Here is a 23,611-nt window from a genome sequence, read left to right as displayed (position 1 = left end):
TGTATGAAAGCATAAAAATAATTGCCAATAAGCATTTATAAAAACAAACAAAAAAACGGGGAAATGTGAGTATTTCTTGGGCCCATATTTAATCCTTTACATTTAATTTGCTTAAATAATGTCTCTTATGGCCAGTCCTTCAGACCAGACAAAGCTCTTTTTGCATAACATTGACTTTCAGATTGTAAACAACTGCATACACATAACCCCCCTAACCACGCCCCCGTCGTTCTGTGTCCTCCTCAACACGTTTCCTCACCCATGGTCAATGGCCGGTCATCCTTCCAGTCCCCAAGAAAAAATTCCAGCGCCTGCCCTGGTGTACTGTGTATTTCCCATGTCTTGATGTTTTCATGTGTTTTGCCTTAAAGGGACTATACAGAGTTTAAAAATGTTTTTCCTCACCCAACATGTTCCAGCCATGACCTGTTCACCACAACTGCCTCTAAAATCCTGCACTTTCACTCAAAAAGGTGTCACTTCGGTCCGAATTGCCGTCATGTACGAGCTTAATATAGAATATACTGCCACCTCAGGTCATACACGTATGACCTGAGGTGGCAGTAGGGAGTATAAAATGGCCAACTTGCATCTAGCCCCTTTAACTTGACCTCATTGTTATTTCACATATCTTCTTTTGTAAGGCGCATTGAGATGCCTTGTGTACGAAATGCGCGATATAAATAAACATGCCTTGCCTTGGCCCCACCCCTGCAATCCCAGGCGTCCCCCCCTTGGGTGGATTGGGAACCACTGGCCTAAATCATCAGAGGCCTCTTCGTGCTCATTGTGCTCAGCGTAAATTGTTCACGTGAAAATTTACAAAATCAAATTAACTATTTTCTTCCCACCTCAGATTAATTGCACTTTTTAAATGCCATACACAGTTTACAATCATTCTATTTTGTTAGTAAGTTAGCAGCTGTCTGAATGCACATGTCCATACAAATACACATAGACAAAGACATTAATCCACAAACAGAAAAACAAACAGATGTTGACTCTATAATGCTCGCTAGTTTCACTGTAGCACAACAAAACAGAAGGATAATGTGAGGAAGGATCTAAGGTTCTACTGAGTGAGTGGAGTTGTACGGATCAGGTGCTAGCGCAGGATTCAGGGCTTTACAGAGATTAGGAGGAATAATGTCATGAGAGGAAACTTGACTGGAATGACAGTGCATGAGTGGTGACGAGAGAGAGGATGCAAATGAAGCGTTCGAACAGAAACGGTGGGACAGAACAAAAAAAAAAAAGAGCTTAAAAGACAGAGCTGACAGGGAGGGAGACAGGCTTACCATCTGCGTGTTGGTGGTCATAAGCTACAGAAGAGAGCGGGAGCAAAATAACAAGAGGAAGCAGAGAGAGAGAGAGAGAAAGAGAAGGGGGGAGAAAAGAGAAAAGAATCAGGACAAAGGGCAAAAAATGAATATCAGGATGTTTAAACTTAAAAAACAGGACCAGAGGCCATCCAAACTGTTGACATGATACAAATCAACAATACAGAGAAAGATGCTATTGCGTTGTAGATATGGATGGTATTCTAGTGCATGTTGTTGGCCTAAAGGAGTGCTGTGGAGCCAAATCTGAAGCGTCATTTATCCACAGCACAGCATCTTTACCAAGTGTTTTCCATAAATTAGCACAAATGGGAATGAATGAGTTCTCCTTGAAAAAAAAAATCATTAATGTTTTGTTTACTATTAAGGCTCTCTAGTACAGTAATGGTTGCTTAACTACGTAAGGAATTAGTCATTTATTTACCTGGCCATTGCTGGTGAATGTGGTGTTGTCGAACAGAAAATAGGCACCGAAGAAGAAGATAACAGCGTCAAACACTCCCAGACACGTCCAGTAGAGGAAGACCGGCCAGCGGAGGAGAGAGTTCTTTGCTATGTCCCTGATATATATTTAAAAAAAAACACAAAGTAAAAAAGAAGTTAACGTTTTGGGGCGTTTGGACGTAGGGGAAAAGCAAAAAAAAGCAAATGCTAATCACCTGTACAATGAAGGCTCTCTCTTCAAAGTCTCTACAGAAACGTGCTGCTCTACTAAGCTGTACAGGAGGATGGGCAGCGAGGTGAAGCTGATGTTGTACAGTGTTAGGTACGCTGTGTCATACAGAGGCTACAGGGGGAAAAATCATGACAGTAAATACCAGCAACTGAATGACAAAGTGTATGACAAAATTCGAATAGTGCGTTGACTTACTTGTTGAGAAAACCCACAGAAAAACTGATACAAAAACTGTGGGAATATGAAGCATACATTCTGGAAAGGAAAAAAGAAAACAACTTTTGTAAAAAAAAATAGTGAAAGAACGTTTTTGATCTCTAAGTTGCCATCTTCTGCCCATTTCTGTTTATGTTGTCATTGCACGCCAGGTTGCATGCTATAATCTTGCTGAGTGGGCCGTTAAGAGGGGTCTGGAGAAATGAATCAGTTGGCAGAGCAGTGCTTGCGTGAAAGCCGCCCACACCAATCACTGAAGCCACAAATCCAGGAGCGAATGTTTCACTGGGGACTCGTGAATCCACTTATCTGTCACAGGGGGGAGCTCTCAAATCGGATTCTTTGTAACTCAGTGTTTCCCCGGGGGTTTTACAATACAGTGATCACACAACACATCGGCCATGACAAACACTATATATTTGCGCGAATACCTTGTAGAAGAAGTACTGAACGAGCTCAGCTATTCGAATGTAGTAGTAGTGCCCATGGACAAGGAGGATCTTCTTTAGATGCTTGAACTTTGGGATGGCATAGTCACTGTTTCTTGCTGCCTGCCGGCCTTCTTTGCCCATGATGCCTTGAAGCGCATATGCAAAATGTGTTGGTCATACAATTTTGAAAATAGTTTAGCAATGAATTTGGACATATATAAAATAAACTTACCAATGCCTACATGTGCCTCCAGGATCATGCTGACGTCATTGGCACCATCTCCAATGGCAAGAGTTATAGGATGCTCTTTAGATGCTTTTATTAGTTTCACAATCTATGCAACACAAGAGTTTTAATTCAATGCACTTAAGTGAGTTATAAGTGTGTAAAGTTTTAGTAGCTTTCACCTGAGCTTTCTGCAGCGGTGCCATGCGACAGCAGAGGACAGCACTGCAGTTTCGGCAGATCTCGAGAAAGATCTCTCTGTAGTTTCCATTACCAGCGCTTTCCTGGTTGGGCTTTAGCACTGCAGAAAGGGTGGCCCCGTCAATGATCAGGCCGAAGTCCAGGCAGTCCACCGACAGGCTGCAACGATGCAAAGCAAGATGAAGCAGTGTGTCGATGTGGTTGTGTGGACTCGTGTTTGCACTGTAGCATACCCAGAGATGGAGCGCTGCCTGAGGACCGTCCTGTTCAGCTCAAACAGGACATCGTGCAGACTTTGCTCTTCGGTGCGTTTCTTCGTCAGCTCCAGAATCTGGGTGCTGCGACGGAAAAGCTTGCTCGCGTAGCAGGTAGCGGCTGCCGTCTCCATCTTGTCCCCTGTCAGGACCCAAACTTTCATCCCAGCCTTGTGCAGTGATTCAATGGTGTCGGCGGCTTTCTCCTGGAGCCTGGGCATCAATAAGTCAATAAAGATTTAAGCCTCCAGTATGTGAGGTTAGAGCATCCATCAAAACTTCAATCAATCAATTACTTCTTGGAGACAATTCATCAATGCTTGACCACCCCTGAGCACTAGGCCATGCAACATTCCTAATCAGACAGCTCCATCGGTTAGGAAAACTACTAAAACACCTCAGAGGCTTGTTTTATTACTTTTCACACAACAGGGCTCAAAGTCAACTAAAGGTTCTGTTGACAGAGGGTGAAATATTGACGTTTGTCTCAGTGAAAGTAAGACCTACTGCTGCTCCTGAACCCTTCTGTTAATTGGTTATAACTGACCTGTCCTCCACAGCTGTCGCTCCCAAAAGCACCAGGTCCCTCTCAATGATGTCGTAGGCCTGTGCCAGTCGCTGCTCCCTGTCCTGCAGGGCTAGTTTGGCTTCTGTCAGATGGAAACATGCCTCCTGGTAATCGGCCTCGGACAGGCTTTTATAGGCGACACACAGTGTCCTCAGTCCTTCCTGTGGAGAGAGCAGAGGCATCAGTGTGGCAAATGACCACAATTAAATGATAAAAAACAAATACTGGGAACATCTTGATTGAGTAGTCTATTATTTTTCTTCAAATTCAATGCAGCTTATTTTAGTACATTTGTAAAAACCTGTGGACGTACCACAGCATTCTGCTCCACACGAGCTTTAACCTGCTCCACTTTTCCAGACACCACCCGTGGAAATATGGATGAGTCTGCTCCTTTGCAGAACAGCAGGCACTCTCCTGAAGCACAGCGAGGCGATATTTTAGACAGACTGTGATTGGCTCAGGTCTAATAATAGGTTTAACTGCATCTTACCTGAGCTCGATCGGACTATGACACTCATTCTTCTTCTCACAGAGTCAAAGTTCAGCACATGTAATAACTCAAACCTAAAACAAATATATGAAAACATCAAGAAATGGCTGAATACAGTGTTTTGCATAGTTCAAGTGCATGCACATCGAGAGCTTGTGTCTATGTGGATTCCACTGATAATCGCGGCCCAGTTGTGCTCTCATTCCATCAAAATCTTCAGATATGCTGGACAAAACTCCCCCTGTTCCCACCTCCACCGTATCTTTAAATAGCACAGTATTGACAGGCCACTGCTGAGAGGGATGCAGAGGTTGGCCTTGTTATATGGACACTAAACGTTGTGGAAGAAACCAAACTTCAATCTTGTGAGGCTGTGTGATCTGAGCTAGATCTGGAAATCTTTGCCCAAACCCAACTGGACCCGACGGGTTCGGGTCGCTATTCACTCTTTATCTCAGGATAGCGTTAAACTTACAGAGGATAAATAGGCAGTTTAGTTCCTGTTTGTGTGTTAAAAAAAATGCAGCTCGATGTTTTTGAACAACGAGGAGGAGGAGAAGAGAGAGCCTGCTGCTGCGAGTAACCTGCCTGCCACACACAAACCACGCACGTCTCCCGACCTGCCCAGGTATGTGCGCTACGCTGCTGTACCTCTCACATACGGAGTGTGTGCGCCTCTGCTGCTGTATGTAGGATACTGTGCAGAGGCTCTGACCAAGCATTAAATAAATAATTATTTACGTCAGGTTTGTTTCGGCTCGGGCCAAGTTAATTGTTCGGGCTCGGGTCGAGTCGGGCTTGATTTTTTGGCCCCGTTTCAAGCTCTAATCTGAGCCTCATGATAGTTCAGTGTCATAAAACATAAGTCCAATTGTCTTGTTTCAACTTCATTAGAATGAGAATTTATTTCATACCGTTGAAGAAACTTAAGGTTACTCACGTAACCCCGGTTCTTTGATAACAGAGTGAGGTGTTTCACTATGGGAATCGCCTCGGGCGTGACCATCCACGGAAGCTCCAATGGCACCACGTCTGTCTATGACAGACAGGAGGACTGTACCTTGGGCTACGCCCCTTCTCCTAGGTACAGCCAGCCTCCTCCTTCAGTAAACATTCTAAAGCGATTTCTGACCGCCTTGCAAGGAGGGCAATGAAGGTGAAACACCTCACTCTGTTATCAAAGAACCGGGGTTACGTGAGTAACCTTAAGTTCTTTTTCTAACTTCGTTCGGTGTTTCACTATGGGAGATATGGCCTACTCCCGGATTGCAAATAAAGCTCCTGAAGCAGCAGGTCACAACGGTGACCTCAAAAGGAACCAGCAACCCTTGGCTGCAAGACTGCCTGGGCCAAAGAGGGACCAGAGACGTCCAATCTGTAAAACCGCACAAAAGTGTGTGGTGACGCCCAGCTTGCTGCAGCACATATATCTTGAACAGAGATACCTCTGAACAGGGCCCATGAGGTAGCCATACCCCTTGTGGAGTGAGCCCTCAACCCTTGTGGAGGTTGTAGGCCTCTACAGGTATAAGCCAACGAAATGGCTTCAACAATCCAGTGAGAAAGTCTCTGACTGGACACAGGCTTCCCTTTATGGGGAGTGGCCCAGGACACAAACAACTGGTTAGCCTTGCGGAAGCCAGCTGTCCTGGCCACATACTCATGTAGTGCCCGCACTGGGCACAAAGTATTAAGCCGCCGCTCCTCTCCAGAGGAGAAAGGCGGAGGATGAAAAGCCTCAAGCTCGACCGTGGAGCAGCTAAATGCAGAGTCCAATACCTTCGGCACGAAGGCTGGATTAGGACGTAAGCGGACTCTAGAAAGACCAGGGGCAAACTGTAGACATGCAGGACTAATAGATAAGGCCTGCAGTTCGCTCACACGCTTTGCTGAGGTCAAAGCCAGAAGCAACACTGTCTTGAAAGCAACATACTTCATGTCAACAGCCTCCAAGGGCTCAAAAGGATGCTGGCAAAGTGCGTCTAGCACAACCACCAGATCCCAAAGGGGTACCAGGGGTTTAACCACTGGAAGTTTGCGGCGCGCTCCTTTCATGAAGCGACATATCAGAGGGTGTTGGCCGACTGATTTGTCCCCAAAACCAACATGACAGGCCGAAATTGCGGCCAAATAGACCTTGACAGTCGAAAACGCTCTGCGCTTCTCGACTAACTCTTGCAGAAAACACAAGACGTCAGCCACAGAGCATTGAAAAGGAATGGTCTGCCTTGCCGCACACCACTCCTCAAATACGCGCCACTTACAGTCATACAAAGACCGAGTGGAAGTGGCCCTGGCACACTGAATAGTATCAATAACATGTGCAGGGAGACCGGCAGCATTTAAGTTCCACCTTTCACGGGCCAAGCCCAGAGAGCTACTCGGTCTGGGTGAGGATGATAAATTTCTCCGCCCGCCTGAGATAGGAGGTCCCTCCTCACAGGGAGGGGCCAAGGCTGTCCCCGAAGGAGCTGCATTATTTCCGCCATCCAGGGTTTGGACGTCCACCGCGGGGCAATCAGGATGAGTGAAAACCCCTGCTCCCTCACCCGAGCCAGGATGGGTGGGATTAAAGTGATCGGTGGAAAAGCATAGAGCAGGACGTCCGGCCATGGGTGGGCTAGAGCGTCCATCCCGAGGGGTGCGCCCACGTCCGTCAAGGAGAAGTACAGCGGACACTTTGCGTTTTCCTGCGAGGCGAATAGATCTACGTCGGCCTGGCCGTACATCTGCCAGAGCTGCTCCACCACTTGAGGGTGGAGAACCCACTCGCCGTATAGGGGATTGCCCCGCGACAGCAAGTCCGCCCCCCTGTTCAGGACACCTGGCAGGTGTGTTGCCCGGAGAGACAGCAGCCTGGTGCTGCTCCACAGAATCAATTTCTGTGCCAGCCTGTGTAGCTGCAGAGAGCGTGTGCCGCCCTGGCGGTTGATATACGCGACAACAGTTGCATTGTCCGTTTTTACAAGGACATGCTGGCCCTGAATATACTGTAGGAAGTGTTTCAGAGCAAGGAAAACAGCCCAAAGCTCCAACATGTTGATGTGTAACAGAGCCATATGCGGACCCCATGTCCCGTTCACCGTCCTGCCGGACAGGGTGGCTCCCCACCCTGACAAGGAGGCGTCCGTTGTCAGGGTAACCCTTGCGGACACTGTGCCCAGTGGGACTCCCGCAGCCAGAGCGTGCGTGTCCTGCCATGGGCGAAGCGCCATTACGCAGCGCTTGTCCACTTCCACCCTGCGGTAAAGGTGTCGGCGCGGGCACAGACGTAACGCTGCGACCCAACGCTGAAAATCTCTCATCATTAACAGACCCAAATGGACGACAGATATTACTGACGCCATAAGACCAGCTAGGCGGAGGCATGTTTTGAACGTGACCCGTGCGCCCTGGCGAAACAATGAGAGACACTGGCTGAGAGAGCTGAGCCTCTGAGCCGTAAGAGTCACTCTGAATGAGAGGGAGTTTATGCTCAAACCCAGATACTCTGTATTCTGCGCGGGTTCTAACCGACTCTTCGTCCGGTTTATTCTGAACCCAAGAGCAGTGAGATGACAGACGACAGTGCGCGTGTCCGTGAGTGCGCGCTCGCGTGAGGCGGAGCACACCAGGTAATCGTCGATGTACGAAAAGATCCTGATCCCGCTGCTCCGAAGAGGAGCCAGTGCGGACTCCACACATTTGCTGAACACCCTCGGAGCTAATGACAGCCCGAACGGAATGACTTGATATTCGTAAGCTGTCCCTCCGTGCGCAAACCGTAGATATTTCCTGTGCGCGGGGTGTATTGGAATGTGAAAATACGCATCCGAAAGATCGATTGTGGTAAACCAATCCTCTCTGCGTATCGAGCGGCAGAGCACTTTGTGAGTGAGCATTCTGAACGTAAATCTCCGTAAGTGTATGTTTAATACGCGGAGATCGAGAATGGGACGTAAGGCTGAGGACCCCTTCTTCGGGACGAGGAAATAGCGGGAGTAAAACCCCTGCTGACACTCGCTGTGTGGAACAGCTCGTATTGCTTGTTTGCTCAGTAGAGATGTGATCTCGTCCGCTAGGACAAGAGCTGCATCCCCTTTCGCCACTGAAGGCAGAACCCCGTTGAAAGTGGGCGGTTTTATTGCAAACTGAAGCCTGTATCCTCGAGATATAATGGAAAGAATCCATGGATGAACTGCGCATGCGCGCCACTGCTCCAGCTGGGCAGTGAGCGGCCCCATGCAAATGCTCGGTGACGTCACTCCCCTGAGAGGAGTCTCGACGTCTGCATAAGAAGGAGCGTGAGCTCCCTCTTGTGGCGTAAGCCGGAGAGTTTTCAAATTTGATTGAGTTCTTATTTTTTGAACCAAACTCGCCCTTAGCCCATGGCCTGGATGCGGGTGTGAAAGCTTTATTTTTGAAAAATGTGCTTTGTGACTTTGACATTGCCCCCGACTCACCACCTGCAACATATGCGGGGTGAGTGAACAGGAGAGGACGCCTGGCAAACTGCACAGGGCCTCTGAACTGGGGCTGGGGTCCAAGGACACTCTCCGTCTTTTGCATGGAGGGGCGCTGAGAGAAGACACCACTGTTAGGTTGTGCGCTTCTTCTTGCCCTCCCCGGGGTGTGAGGAGCGGTTTTTAGCCGCTACTGCTGGAAAAGAGTGCTTGCCCCATGGTTTGGGATTTCCTGACCGCTGCTGTTCGTTCTGCTGTCCAGCCGGTTTTTGCTGCTTAGGGCCAACTCTGTAGCCCTTGGCACCGGTTGCTGCAGTGACACCTGGTCGCTGAGTTTGTGCAGGACGGGAAGGCTGCTTGCGGGGCAGGCACAAGTTGAAGGCTTCGCCCTCCTGCTTACGGAGGGTGCTTGTCTCCTTCATTTTGTCCAGTGCTGGCCCAAACAGACCCTTGGTGGGGTCATAGGTCGCGTCCATGACGTCAGCCTTCCATCACATGGCCGCAGCCCTGGACTGCCCCTCGAGCTGAGCGCAAAATGAGGTCATTCACCACACAGATTTCATCCCAGAGGACCGGGTTGGGTGCCCCCGAGTCCAACTGCTGGCCCATTTCCTCAAGTATTTCCCCCTGGTAAGCGGAGAGCAGAGACACTGTGTTCAGTACACACACCGACTGAGCGGCGTATTTGTACGTCCGCTGAAAGATGGAGGATGTGACCCTCTCCATCTTGTTAGGCAGGGAGATGTTAGCTGAGGCTGAGACGGCACGGCGATTAGGGTGTAGGTGATATGCCAATGAAGGCTCCACCGCTGGGGGTTCGGCCAACCCCAGCTCCTTCATCCCATGTACTTCCAGCTTTGAGTAGCCCTGGACTGGGAGCTTGCTCTTAAGTGGGCTGGACCAGAACCGGCTCATCTCCTTCATGCATGCAGGTACAGCAGGAAGGAGCTGCTTTGGAGGTGCTTGGGCCGGTGGGAGCCGCTTGCCATCATAGAGGTCCCTTATCCCTCCTTCTGCGTCTACAGCCGCGGGCCAGGGTATGTTGAGCCTGGTGGCGGCGCGTTTGCACACTTCGTACAAACTGCTGTCCACAGGGGACGTCGTTTCTGACGCACTCGGGGGTCTGGATTGGGACAGTGGAAATGTGGAGTCCTCCTCCACATCCACAGCCTCGAGGAGGTCAGAGGCAGCATCGCACTCTGCGTCCTCACTGCCTGGATCCATGTCGAGGAGGTCCTCAAACAGTGGCGGCATAGCGTCTGATACATCCAGCGCGCTGCCCCAGCTGGTGGCAGCTCGCTGATGGGTATCGGCTGTGGGCTTAGCGGTGGCCTCTGCCAGGCACGGGTCCTGAGAATTAGCCACCGCCACTCTAAGTCTCCTTTCCAGTATTTTCTCCGGCATTGATGTACAGTGATGGCAAGAGTCACGGTCCGCCAGCGCTGTCTGAGCGTGTTTAGCGCCCATACAAGCGATGCACATCGGGTGAGGGTCCCTCCCTGAAATGGTAGCCCCGCACGACGCGGGGCAAGGGCGGGATGCAACCTCCTTGGATTTCGGGTCCGACCCTTTGGCGGGGGTAGGAGCCGAGGACATAATGCCTAAAACCGGGAAAAAAGACCAGGTATAAGTGCAGTGCTAGTCGTGTCGTGAAGTAAACACGACTGGAGAAGCCGGGACACGGGTTTCAAACCGTAGCCGGGTCCGGGAAGCCTGCTCGTCGTAACGCGTTAGCAGAACACCGCACTATCGAATCAGTCCACAAATTAATGTCAACCGATCAAAAGAGCGGGTAACAAGTAAATGTCACCCGCAAGAAGCTGCCTTGACGGTAGCCGAATGCAAAGGCTAAGTTAGTCGACAAATAAATGCTAACTAACTTGGCTTATTATAAGCTATACGGTTAGCGGTGCGTAGTAAACTAATACAAGCAGCCTAACAAGCAGCTCGCCTCGACGCGGTCGCTGCACAAACTAACCGTGTAATAGCGGTATCAAGTCCGTGAGAACTTACTCAGCGTAAACGAGCCAATGCCGGCAACTGTGCTCGTCAACGATGTCCTTTACGGCTCGTCTGTGAACAGTTAAACAGTAGCTAGCTTGCTGGCAAGAAAAGCGCTGAGGGAGCTAGAAAGATGTGGCTTCCACGCGGGAAGAAAGCGAGAATGTTTACTGAAGGAGGAGGCTGGCTGTACCTAGGAGAAGGGGCGTAGCCCAAGGTACAGTCCTCCTGTCTGTCATAGACAGACGTGGTGCCATTGGAGCTTCCGTGGATGGTCACGCCCGAGGCGATTCCCATAGTGAAACACCGAACGAAGTTAGAAAAAGAACCAAAACCACACGATCAAAGTAAAGCGCCGCTGACAGTTCACAGCTTTTAAACTCTTCCCTTTCTTGTGGTTGTATTTTGTGTAACTTGATCCGAGCGCAGCTTCTCCTCAGGCAGACAGCATGTGACCACAGCTCCATAATCCAAATGACTCGCTTTTTATCCACTGTGCTGTAACCGCAAGAAACACTTAGCAGACCAACCTTTCAATCTCATCATCTTTGTTGAGGATCTCCATGTGGTTGTCTCTCAGGCGCAAATACGTGTAGCCCAGCCTGAAGAGAAAAATGTACAAGAAAAATAGTTCAAATTCAGTCTATTTAGGGTAGTACTTTATATAGATATTTAGTGTATGTTCTGGATATCACTTTGTGGTTCACATGTACAGAATTTGAAATGTTAGAGAATCTACAGAATGACAAAGCAAAGTTTATTTGAAAGCAGTTGCCTACTTCTTCATTCCCTCAACCAGGGCGACCTCATCGGGGGAGGATGAGATGTAGAAGGAGGTGGGCCTGCCCTGGTGGATGCCCCTCTTGATGCCATCCACCGTCTCCTCCTCTTTGACCTGAACTGTGTGGCACAGGCACAGCGCCCGGAAAAACAAATCCTCATGCTCCTGCACACACAGACATGAAATCCTTTATAAAACTGCATTAATCGAGAAAAAAAGTGGTTAGTGACTCTTACACCTTTAATTGTGCAGGCCTTTCTTTTCTATCTGTTTATTATCAAAGTTGGATCCAAGACCTTTTGCTTGCTTTGCACTTCCCTTTTATTAAATCTAAATAAATCACTGTTCTTGCTCTCACAAATGCAAGGCTCATCATTTTGTGTGCACCAGAACATTCTTTTTAGTCAAAGAAACAAAATCTATTAGTTTTATGGAACAAGAACACAGAGTTTTTAACCCAAAGACTTGTGCTTACTCTTCGATATCCTCCAGGAGAAGAGTCAATCATGTCAATGCTCGAGGCCGCGCTGAGGATTTGGCCATTGCAGATGGCGTGTGGTATGTAGACGTTTCCATCGACACAGCACTCAATAAACTCCATGTTGTTCTCTGTCAGAGTGCCCGTCTTATCAGTGAAGACATACTCCACCTGAAAGGCAGAGACACAAGTATTTGCACATGGGTAATTTGTTCATATCGAAGTCATGTCTACCACATAATACACTAGGTTTTGAAAAAAATATATAATAGAGATTTTTCTGTCAAGTATTTGGGCTTGGGACATGATAAGACGAAATGGAGGCTGTATGTTTGGTTGGTTTGTAGAAGACATACACATCATAATAACAAAATACTTTACAAAATAAAACAGCAAAATAAAATTCAGTTCAATCGAAATGGTCAATTGAACTGAATTTTTGATTAATTACACAGTACATCCCTATTTTACGCACCTGCCCAAGTTCTTCGTTCAGATCTGAGGTGTTGACCTGCGCCCCCTCGCCCAGCTCCTCATCAAACATGTCCTCGTCCCAGGTGATGAAATAGGAGCCCAGAAACTTCTGCATCTCTACTGTCACGTACATCGACACGGGGATGATGTAGTTGAACAGGACCATGAAGGCCAGGAAGTCTGTGAATGCTCGAATTACCTAAAGACAGAAAGAGTTTTTGTCGGGTTAAGTTTAAGGAAGCTGTATGTGATATAAAGTTTAAGTGATAATGTGAGGCATAAAAAAAAGACACAACACAACAAAGACACGACATACAAGGAGCAATATTGTAATAGTAAACGAAAACAGCAGCAGAACAACATAGGTATCTGCTGGGCTAATACTGGTCTAAGTCTAGTCTACGCTGAGTGGAGGTGCTAGAAATCAACAACAATAAACAAACCACATGTCTCTGGCGCTCATGCTCTGTCCGATGGTTGTACCAGGGTTCATCTCTGTCCGGAGACCACTGCCAGGCGTACTTCAAAACGGTGTTGATTACTGCTTTACTTATCAAGATGCACAAATACACTATAAGGAATGCGTTCATGGACCTGCAGCAAGAAGAAGAAGCAAAGGTCAAGAAAACCCAGGCTATGATGTAATATCAACGCATTAGAAGTGTTTATACTTTTCAACAGCCGAGCGCTTTTGAGATTTGGACTGGTAGTTTAGTGCCATCTTAGTCTCCATTCCAGTGTAGATTGCAACAGCTGAGAGAGAAGAATAACATTACGAGATGTAAATTCAAGGTAATTTAAGGCCGCACTTAAATCATCTCAAGCTAAGCAATAAGATCAACAGACATGCCTGCCATACCAAATGAGCTCCTAACGATCAGCTAGACACAGACAATACAGTTTATCCAGTGGGTTATCTATATGGATAAGGGCTGGATGCTGCAAACAACTTTACGATACTAGTGTAAAATATGAGCCTTAAAGGAACAGGCCTCGGTTTTTCCATACAGAGATATGTTCTTACCTGAGCTTAGACGAGTTGATGCGTAATTGTCTGGTTTTTACGCGTGCGCTCACTCAGTCACGCAAAAATACCAAAGATGTTGTTAGCATTTAGCCTCTCCTCCTCTCCTCTACGGGGCCAAATGGGGGTAAAGTTAGAAGCTATCAAGCTCTTCGAAGTTTCCACAATTTAAATACGATTACGTGAGTGGTTATACGATCCAAGTATAGTCACACAACATGTCAATTTTCTAAGCGGACAAAAAGGGGTACTATATTGTAAGGCGTAATAACTGTGTGGACGTCGAAGTACTCCTAAGGTGTTATTACGCCTTACAATATAGTACCCCTTTTACTACTACACTTTAGTACTTTAGTACATGTTTAACTGTGTGTAACTATACTATAAATAGTGTAACTACTCACGTAACCGTATTAAAATAGGGAAAACATGGAAGAGCTCGGTCGCTTCTAACTTTAACCCCGTTTTGCCCCATAGAGGAGAGTAGGAGAGGCTAAATGCCAGCATCTTTGGTCTTTTTGCGTGACTGAGCGCACGCGTAAAAACCAGACAGGTACGCATCAACTCGTCTAAGCTCAGTAAGAACATATCTCAGTATGGAAAAACGGTGGCCTGTTCTTTTAATATTGATGAGCATAAATATCCTAACATAAATAATAGGTGATCTCATTAAACACCTAAAATAAGGATTAATTAATGACGGATAAAAATAGTTAATGACGACAGAAAGTATCCCTAGCGCTGTTCATACCATAAATATGTTGCGTATTCTTCAATGTGGCTCCTCTAAGAAGCAAGTTTTCAGCTCCAAGTGGTCTACAAGGTGAAAAGAAGTGTTGTTATCTTGGTAAAGCAGCATTTATTAAGGTCTCTCAATGAGCACAGAACTCACCTAGCCACTGGTTCTTCTTTGTCCTTGTAGATATTGATGCGTCCCACAAATCTAAAAGCACAGCAAACTTCAATTAGGAAAGTGGCCACAGAGGCCGAGCATGTAAGATGTCTGATGGGTGTACAAAGGTGCATTAATGGCAGCCTATCGCACTTACTTGTAGAGGTCAGGCTGCGGTTGTTCACATTCAATAGTGGCATGTAGGGAATCCACCTCCTGCTCGGTTGTAAAGGCCATGGTATCTGGTACAGCATAATAGGTCTTGAGGCAGGAAAGGAGACAACAGAGGAAAATGTCACTCCACAGCGGCTAATGAGCGCAGGGTTCAACGGACTTCTAAGACCGGCCCCACGCGGCTTTGCAAAAAGGGCCCGGGAGAAGACGGGAGGCAGGAGGGACAGCTGCCTCCCTGGTCAGCCACAGACAGCGTGCTGCGAGGATGTCCACATAGGTGGGGTGGCGGGGAGGAAATTCTACAATGGAGCAGCCATGCATTTAGTACATACTTAGGTGAGTGAGTGACAGTGATGGACATTGGCAGAAAACATCACATCTGCGCTCATGAATTATTATTACTATTAATATAAATGTGACCAAAAGGGTGTAAGGTAATGGTAATTCCATTAACGGGTTGAAGCTCCTGAAACAAGCACATTTTGTCCATTTCGGCTTTACCCGATATTTTTGAAAAAAGCATCAAAATAGTGACAAAAATGAGACGAAAAAGTGATGAACAAGTGACAAAAAAACGATGACAAAAACACAACAAAATATAGATGAAAACAGCGATGAAAATGTAACAAAAGAAGACAAAAAGGTGACAAAAAAGCGATGAAAACAAAAACAAAAATGTGATGAAAACACTGCAACAACGCGAGGAAAAAGATCCGTAAGATGAGTTTTGTAGGTTTTAGATTTGGGTAAAGCTCAACAGGAGAAAATGTGGTAGGTTAAGGCGGGGGTTAAGTGGTTACAGATCCATTATAATACAGGCATTAGGCCAAAAATCATGTTTTAAATAATATACTATACTTAAATGCGCGTACTAATGATGCCCTTTGACCTCTTAATATTATTACTTTCACAGTTACACAGTTCAGTTCCCTTTGTGAAGCATTTTTGCATTTTATGTCATTGTGTAACATAACGTGTATGGAAAACATGTAATGTGTAATGTTACAGTAAGAAATACCTGGACAGTAGGGAGTGAAGCAAATTGGTAAAAACAATTACTGCTTGCATGTGTAAGACGTCGTGTGTAATGAGTGCAATTTGAGTGCTGAAATGATCGGACAGTCAAGTTGTCTGAGCTTTCAAAACACACCTCATCACATCAGCAGGTGAAATATACAGGATTACTCAAACAATCGAGAATAAAACCGCCACTCTGCTTACATTTTTCATTGCAACATGGTTAAGAGGTCCTTTTTTCTCAGTCAAAACAAATGCGGTGAGTTAATGATCTGTACCTTGTGACTGGACTCTCCATCCAGACTTGCTGTGGTGACGTAGCAGGTGCCGTCATGGCGACTGGAGGAGAGCAAGATGAGGTCGCATGGGAACGTTTCATCCTCCCTGACCATGACAACATCCCCCACCTGCAAGAGGAACAAAGACAAAAAACAGCTTTAAATAATAAATGAGCAGCACTGGTTATTAACGTCAAAACCTGCCCGTCCTTTAATGTTCCTTTTTTTTTTTGCAAAGGATTGTGAAGTTGCATAACGGATTATGAGAGCGGAGCAGCTTTAGCGTGGTTAAATCCCATCTCCACGGTGACCAAACACATGACACACACTCTGATTTTGCATGATTAATATATTCATTATTATTCCTGCTCCGTATCCGCTCTAATCCCTTTCCGTTTGATCTTGGATACAGAGAAACCTTGGTACAGAAAACGAGGGAACACAAAATATAGGGCGCTAAAAGAAACAGGAACGTATTTTTAGTCCATAAGACGAAGCAGGAAAAGCACAGCTACGGCAGCCTGCACTAACCCCAGCATCGCGGCGTCGCTCTGCTCATTTGACAGAAGTAGCAGACACAGCAGAAACTCCCGGTACCTGCGCCCATTATATGGCGCGGTCACAAAACTCAACTAAAATGATCCCGTCTATACATCTGCATAAAAGCTGAGTCAGAAAGTTGCATTATGCATTCTTACTACAAGCCCAGTTCATTTATGAGAGGCTAATATGAGATCGACAAACAGTGGCCTCCGATGACAGGAAAGTAACTACCACAGCAGCCTTTTCACTAAAATTTATATCAAAAAACTAGTTGGCTTAACGATGAAGATAATGTCTCCAAATCACAAAAGAAAAGCTAAATATTTGACAGACAATGCCAACTTGCGGAGGCCAAAAAAAAAAGCACACAAACACAAACAAAGTGTGAGCTAAATTTGAGTTTTGGTTCATAATAATTCAAACATATTTTCTGCATCTACATCTAATAGTCTGTACTTAAAATAAATCTATTGGGCAGAAATTTGTTGCAAAAAACCTAAACATTTACTTGGAAAATATCTAACTTTACTGTTTTATATATAAAATAAGTTCAGCTATGATAAATGGCTCAAAATATAAAATTGTGTTTTTTCGAGAGATTATCACTGGGCATTTTGAAGAATTAGACAGAGACACTGGGCCGTGCACTGATCTCTGTTGCATCAGAGTGACATAAGAGCGCATCGACGGATGATGACAGAACAGTCAAATTTATGAAACGTCCCTTTTAAGCGCCATGGGACTCGACAATATCCCACTCGGATACTCTCTTCCTCTATCACTGTTCTGGGGCGTTTAATTGGTGGCAATGCACAGGAAGAACAGGAGAGAGAAAAAGCGAGTAGACGAGGGCCGCAGAGAGCTGTGTACGTGAGGGCTATGGGAGTGTTTGTTGGATTGTTGCTTTGTGGCCCCAGGTGCTGTAGTCAGTAATGAGGCCAGTCTTACCCGCAGCTTGTGACTCTGCGTCCTCACCACCTTCTCCTGCTGCACCACGTCCACCGGACATTCATTTATCGAGCAGTCCGCCTTGTGTCTCAGCCAGTCCTCGTAACCCTGAGAGAGTTGGAGGAGACGTCCGGAATTAGTGAAGAAGAACAAAGGAGAAAATGAGAATATAGATTATTTGTGAACTGCGAATCGGGGCCAAGGCGCTGCAAAAGATCGGTGTGAGAGGTGAAAGTCATCGGCTGTAATTAACTCGGATGGCTCTTCATGAGTTTAGCGACCTGCTTCCTGAATTTGCAGCCAATGCGTCATGTTTTAGATTTATGTCCGGGGAAAACTCAGGCTTCCTTCGCCAGAACAGGTCCATCTATCACCAGCAGCGGGCCATCTCTCAGCAGCGGGACGGGGTGGGGGAGAGGAGATGCATGTCCCAGGGGCACGGGACCCTCAGCGAGAGTGATTAACAGAGGGGAGTATTCATTATCATATTTCTCACATCACCAGACATATTCAATGGCATGTCCTGTGGCGGCAGCGAGGAATGTGTATATACGGATAATAGGACGGCCCACTGCCGGACCGGAGAGCGTGTTTAGAGATGGGAAGAGAATGAGGCGTAGCGAGAAATATTTCCCCGGAAACGTGAGCGCATTTGTGTGTGTCCTACCTGTTTTATGGCGGTGACAGTGATGACAAAGAAGAGGGGCAGGCCACTGGTGACCGGGCTGGTGGGGGTGTCAATGATGAGCTGCACAGGAGGAAGGGTGGAAGAGGAAAACAAACATAGCAGGGGGGTCATTTTAAAGGACATTATATAGTGTGTTTTTTAACATATACTTCTATGATGTATTTGAGTAAATGTATACCTGGACCAGAAAAATGACCAAGAAGTAGAAGTTGGCTATTCTTCTAAACTGCTCAAACAAGTTCTTGGGAATGAAGTTCCAGAAAGTGTACTGTAAAAGAAATGGAGGCAAGGACACAGTAAGAAACATACAACAATCCATAGAAATGGGTTTAAATAATAACCAGAAATAGGAATAAGAAAAATAGAAGATCCAATAATGTTGAACCTTATCTTCTTTGTTGATTGGGCTCAAAAATGTGCCATAATTATTCATCTGGTGCTTGAGGTTCTTTCACAACAGATAAAGCTACCCTTTTTTAAAGCTATGGTGGAAAAAACACTTAACTTAGATGTGATTGAATATGGCGCTAATGTTTTTTGTTTTAAGTGAATAGAATTACTGCCTGTAACTACAGAAATATTAACGGTAAACCATTTCAAAATGATTGAATGTTATAAATTGAATATAACCATAGAAATATGAAATAAGCAAACATTTTTCCATTGATTAACATTTGCAAAGAACAACATGAAAAGTAGACAAAAGAGCTGTGAAACAATTCGGGGGTCACTACTGGTAAATACATCCAAAACACTGTAGTGTCCACATGCTTTTATTTGAATGATAGGATTTGAAGGATTTCAAATCTGCTTCGGTTTATTATTATGAAATGAGTTTCGATGCTCATGTGAATCTGCCCTGTAGGTAAACATTTATATGCCATATTAAAGCTATATCAATATTTTTACACCACCAAAGCATTACTCCGAGTCCAACCTAAATGCTATTTTAAAAGTGGTAAAGAGAAAGCAAATTAAGATATACGTTTGTTAAGTGATGATGTCGTCACTCTACTTCCAGGTCCAACAGAACTTTAGCCCTATTCACTATGATGGGATTCAGCTGATTTTAACATGCTGTAGAGCCGACTACAAGGCTCTTTATAATCATCTGATCACAAATCACAAATATTGCAGTTACTCTCGATTTTCTTTAATAATGCTTTCCTGGCATTAATTATCAACTTGATGAACACAATGAAGTTTTATATTAAATATGAAAATGATGTGTTTGGTGCAAAGTTTTGAAGGAGGAGGAGCATCAGGGCCAAGGGATTGAAAGAGAAAGTGTTCTGTTGTTTTATGAAATTCCAAAGACAACATGGATCGCACTCGTCATAGCGTGCGATAAGAAAATGGCAAAACACACAAACAGATCTAGCCCTTAAAGGAACAGTTCACAGTTTTTCCATACTGAGATATGTTCTTTCATGAGCTTAGACAAGTTGATACGTAAATGTCTGGTCTGTGTGCGTGCCCGTGGAAGAGTGTGGTAGCTTCCAACTTCACCCTGTTTGGAGCTATAGCAATGCATCGGGAGAGGCCAAATGCTAACATCTTTGGTCTTATTGCGTGACTGAGGGCGCGCACAAAGGACGTTAGATCCACAGTCTTTAGTCCTTTCTGCAGAAGGACTGGGTCTATCCATAGCCTGTCCATCCATGGGAGAGGATCTCTGTGGTTTACTTCGAGGCTTCTCTTTTCTCCCACTGGGATTATACGGGGTTTTTTTGCCATTTGTGACCATTTTCAAAATTACATTTGTTTTTCTGTTTCACTGTGTCATTACTGGTTTCCAAACTGTTCCCGTTTGTAAATCAGTAATATTGGTGGCATGAACAACCTATTCCTAGGTTTGAAATAGCAATAGTGTGGCTGCCTCACCTTGGAGGAGACGATGCGGTTGTCGGGGAAGCGTTGAGGGATGTAGGCCTCCGCTCCTGGCGGGGGTTCTTTGTGCCCGATGTACACCGTCCGACTGTCCACCCAGTTCTCCTCCCCCACACACTGCCGGGAACAGATATAAATAGCATTACAGGTAGCAATAAATTGGGTTAACACATTCTTCATCTTAGGGAGCATGTTGTGTGCCTGTAACCTAGATATCACGGTCATTAGCCTACTATTTCTGCAATGATAGGCTTTTTATAAGATATTTTTGTAGTGCTAACAAGTAGAAAATGGCACACTTTGCAGAGGGCACAGACAGAAGGATAAGTACATGTTTGTTGATGTGCGGAGGTGGATGCAGCTCTGAGTCACGCAAGAGCCGATTTGTCATTTATCTTTTTAGTTCTTCCAGGACCTGCCTGCAGTCTGTATTTTCTATTCAGTATATTCAGAGTCTCAGAAATAAAATAACACAGCACAGATTGAATCAATGCTCACAGTTTTCCATCTCGGCTCATCTCTCACCTGCACAATATTACTACTAAGTACCTCCTCAGGGAATCACAAGTGCATTCTGGGAGTTCAGCGCTGCAAACATTTTTTGTGTCCTTCGGTAAAGTGTACCGTGTGATGGGAGCACTCGGGACTTGAGAGTCCACAGAATCTTTTTCTTTCGTTCGAGCACTTTCTAGAGCTGCTACGGTGTCATCTAAGTGGAGAGAGGATTCTGACGCAAAGAAAGGCAGAAGTGTTGACCACCAGCAGAAAAGTTTGAGAACAAGCACTTCATTGGAGCGCTTCACTGCTTTAAATGTCCTCAACATTTTGGCCGAGGCACCGCTTGTTACTGCCAGAACCTTAAATGCCTTTTGGGCCGTGCAAAGCTTCAAACTAGTGCCCTACTTTGAGATTAAATGAGAACAAATCAATCCTTCTTTGGGGAAATCTAGTAACCTACGCAAGTGTGTCCAAACATAGTAGCAGTGATTAACAGACAGTTGGCACTAGAGCAAAAATAGATCTGCAGCCAACAGTGTCAACAGCACTGAGACCCTTCCGAAACACTGGTGGGCCAGCACAGTGCAGGGAGCTACAGTGAAATGAGAGATGGAGAATGACGAGGGGGAACTTTACACTGAAACATATAACAACAAGTAAAAAGTTACTCACCCAGAAACTTAACTGGGTAGGAATTACCTACGTGACCAACTATTGATCCCCGGCATACCCTCTAGTTATTAAACATTAAGGTAAAACATTTGAAATAAACATGTAATGATTTCAGGGGAATAGAAGGAAACCCTCTGCCTTCAGCACAAACCTTCATGCTCGGCTTGTACTAAAAGTATTTTATCTGACCGTATCCTCTTAACCCCTGCCTTAATCAAGTGCATTTTCTCCAATTCAACTTTACCCAAATCTAAAAGCTGCTTTTTGACCAATGGACAGAAGCACTACTCCGGGTTGTACTGCTCCATGACCACGACACTAGGGGCCACCATTACCCTCCATTGCTGTAATACGTCCATGTAGGCGGCAGAACAAGCTAGTTTTCCATTTGAAAGCACTGCACTTTACACACGTTTTAAAGAACTGTAAAGCCTGGTTTCTTTTTTTAAACTTTCTACAGCTAGATATTGCTCCTGTGCTAATGCTGGGTTAGTTACAATTAAAGAAACTAGGTTGGTTTTCGTAAGGTACATTTTAGAAATCTTCTATATTAATGAGGACCGGATGTTGATTGACGCGGGCGCAGTTATGACCAAACTACACACCCCGCGAGGGCCGAGTCTACAGTGAAGATCCCGCCCTTATGCCCTTTTTAGGAACATGCTCGATCGGAGCTGGGTAGGAGGAGTCTTTCAATCCGCCTTTCAAACATGGTCATTATGGCAAACGGGGAGGATTGAGCAGAAGCTGTTTATTATTTTTACAGTCTATGTTCTCAACTGGCGTTTACAGCCTATAGGGCAGAGTAATGCCTCATTTTGCCATGTTGTCGTCCCTTTTTTACGTTTAAAATTTTTGCCAATTTAGTGTTTTTGTCACTTTGCTGTTGCACTTCCATTGCTCTTTTTGTCACTTTATGCAACGTTTTTATTGTTGTTTTTGACGCTATTTTGACACTTTTTTCCAGAAGCTTATAGATTTTGGTAAAGCCAAACCGGAGAAAATGTGTAGGTGGGGGTTAAGAGGATAAACACTGAACAGATTTTTTTTGAAGGGCACCTCCCAGCACTGGGTCCCGGGTACAACAGAGACTTCTGCACCCCAACCCAAAAAGCAAAGCAAAGAACTCTAATGAACTGCACAGATCAGTGGTTCTCAAACTCCCACAAACCACCTGGCCTCTATCCAGATCAAATCAGGACTGAAGCATGTATTATCAAAGCCTAAATGAAATGATTTAAAATGAATAGTCTATTGCATCCCATTTTCTATCAAACTTCGCGGCAGTGATTGTGATATTACTTCATCTACGCACCTGCCGTTATGTCGCAGATTTAGCTCAGATCTTTGCTCACTACATCTTGATCCCGTCATATTTTTGGTAGTTCTATTTCCTCTCCTTTGTTCCTTCTATCTCTTGGCGGCACGTGTCTCACTCTCGCAGCGTGACAGCAGAGGAGAGAGATGGGGAACGGCGTGGAGAGATTGCATTGTGGTTTGTAGTTATCTGATCATTAATCCTCACTGATCCGTATCCAGCCCGGTTCCACTGTTCCGTCTTCACTGCTCTGCTCCATCAGACAAAGTAGCTGGCTGGTTGGTTGCAGCCCGGACACCGAGGCTTTGTCTTTATTAACAACAGGGGGAAAAAAAGTGCTTCGGGCAACGGGACTGGCTCTTACATCACCATTAATTTTCAACAGGAGATGACAGGCCTGTGTAGTTAAGTTCGTAGTCTTTTACTTTTGTCACTGTATGGAAGTTTAGAGTTAGACACGGGGTGTGTTGAGATTGTGCCAATGTGATAACCTCCAGGAAAAAGTTGCACTTAGCACTTTTTCAAAAGCTGCAGTGATTGTTCTGACCAGTGACTAATCATTCGCTTCGTCCAGTCGCGGGTGGCTGGAGCCTATCATTGTGGACAATGGCCAGGCAGTTACGAGGGCGATGCAGGGACAGCACTGGTACCGTCAACTCTATTCAGTCATACTGAAAGCTGGGGGAAATTTAGACATAACAATTCACTGAACACATGGATGTCTTTCAAATATGAGAAAACAAAACACACTTTACTTCACTAAGGACAGTGAGGAGTAGAAAAAAAACTATATCTTATAGTTCTTATAGTAGCTTTGTTAGGTACAATAGACTTTCAAATAGGGGCAACATCTATTTTTTTTAATTACAGTTCAATTTTAGGTTTTCTTCTTTTAAAGCAGAACTAAGTAACTCATGCCCCTAGAGGCCACAAGCGCCACTGCCGGTGTCGTAGCATGTTGCGTTTTTTTACTCATTAATTGTCCATAAGAGTAAATACTACGCTGGCAGAAAAGACAAAGGGCGAGAGGGATATTGTACATCCCATTACACAGTGGAGATGATTTTTTTCACTCAAACTTGGCTGTA

The 23,611-nt window shown here is 45.4% G+C and overlaps 1 protein-coding gene across 7 annotated transcripts in view; it reads right to left on the bottom strand.

The window, feature by feature from the left end:
* The window catches only part of LOC306967431 (phospholipid-transporting ATPase IH-like), a 37,843-nt gene that overhangs the window by 5,806 nt on the left and 8,426 nt on the right, over positions 1 to 23,611 (bottom strand). For 5 of the 7 annotated variants that reach the window (XM_079562461.1, XM_079562465.1, XM_079562464.1 and 2 more), the window contains exons 2-26: positions 20,030 to 20,152; positions 18,324 to 18,413; positions 18,125 to 18,205; positions 17,458 to 17,565; positions 15,967 to 16,095; positions 14,655 to 14,758; positions 14,498 to 14,548; positions 14,357 to 14,421; positions 13,253 to 13,334; positions 13,025 to 13,175; positions 12,583 to 12,780; positions 12,105 to 12,278; positions 11,628 to 11,794; positions 11,379 to 11,450; positions 4,406 to 4,479; positions 4,226 to 4,329; positions 3,892 to 4,073; positions 3,324 to 3,557; positions 3,072 to 3,249; positions 2,896 to 2,998; positions 2,664 to 2,809; positions 2,212 to 2,271; positions 2,000 to 2,127; positions 1,765 to 1,900; positions 1,299 to 1,322 (exon numbers count right to left, since the gene is read on the bottom strand). In XM_079562461.1, the coding sequence (XP_079418587.1) occupies positions 1,299 to 1,322; positions 1,765 to 1,900; positions 2,000 to 2,127; positions 2,212 to 2,271; positions 2,664 to 2,809; positions 2,896 to 2,998; positions 3,072 to 3,249; positions 3,324 to 3,557; positions 3,892 to 4,073; positions 4,226 to 4,329; positions 4,406 to 4,479; positions 11,379 to 11,450; positions 11,628 to 11,794; positions 12,105 to 12,278; positions 12,583 to 12,780; positions 13,025 to 13,175; positions 13,253 to 13,334; positions 14,357 to 14,421; positions 14,498 to 14,548; positions 14,655 to 14,758; positions 15,967 to 16,095; positions 17,458 to 17,565; positions 18,125 to 18,205; positions 18,324 to 18,413; positions 20,030 to 20,152 (2,964 nt within the window). The remainder of the gene's footprint in view (positions 1 to 1,298; positions 1,323 to 1,764; positions 1,901 to 1,999; positions 2,128 to 2,211; positions 2,272 to 2,663; positions 2,810 to 2,895; positions 2,999 to 3,071; positions 3,250 to 3,323; positions 3,558 to 3,891; positions 4,074 to 4,225; positions 4,330 to 4,405; positions 4,480 to 11,378; positions 11,451 to 11,627; positions 11,795 to 12,104; positions 12,279 to 12,582; positions 12,781 to 13,024; positions 13,176 to 13,252; positions 13,335 to 14,356; positions 14,422 to 14,497; positions 14,549 to 14,654; positions 14,759 to 15,966; positions 16,096 to 17,457; positions 17,566 to 18,124; positions 18,206 to 18,323; positions 18,414 to 20,029; positions 20,153 to 23,611) is intronic. The other 2 variants (XM_079562462.1, XM_079562467.1) reach the window with 1 other exon arrangement.

Source organism: Gobius niger (genome assembly GCF_951799975.1).
Source record: "Gobius niger genome assembly, chromosome: 9".
NCBI classification, from domain to species: Eukaryota; Metazoa; Chordata; class Actinopteri; order Gobiiformes; family Gobiidae; genus Gobius; species Gobius niger.
This window is presented reverse-complemented; position numbering and strand designations above follow the sequence as displayed.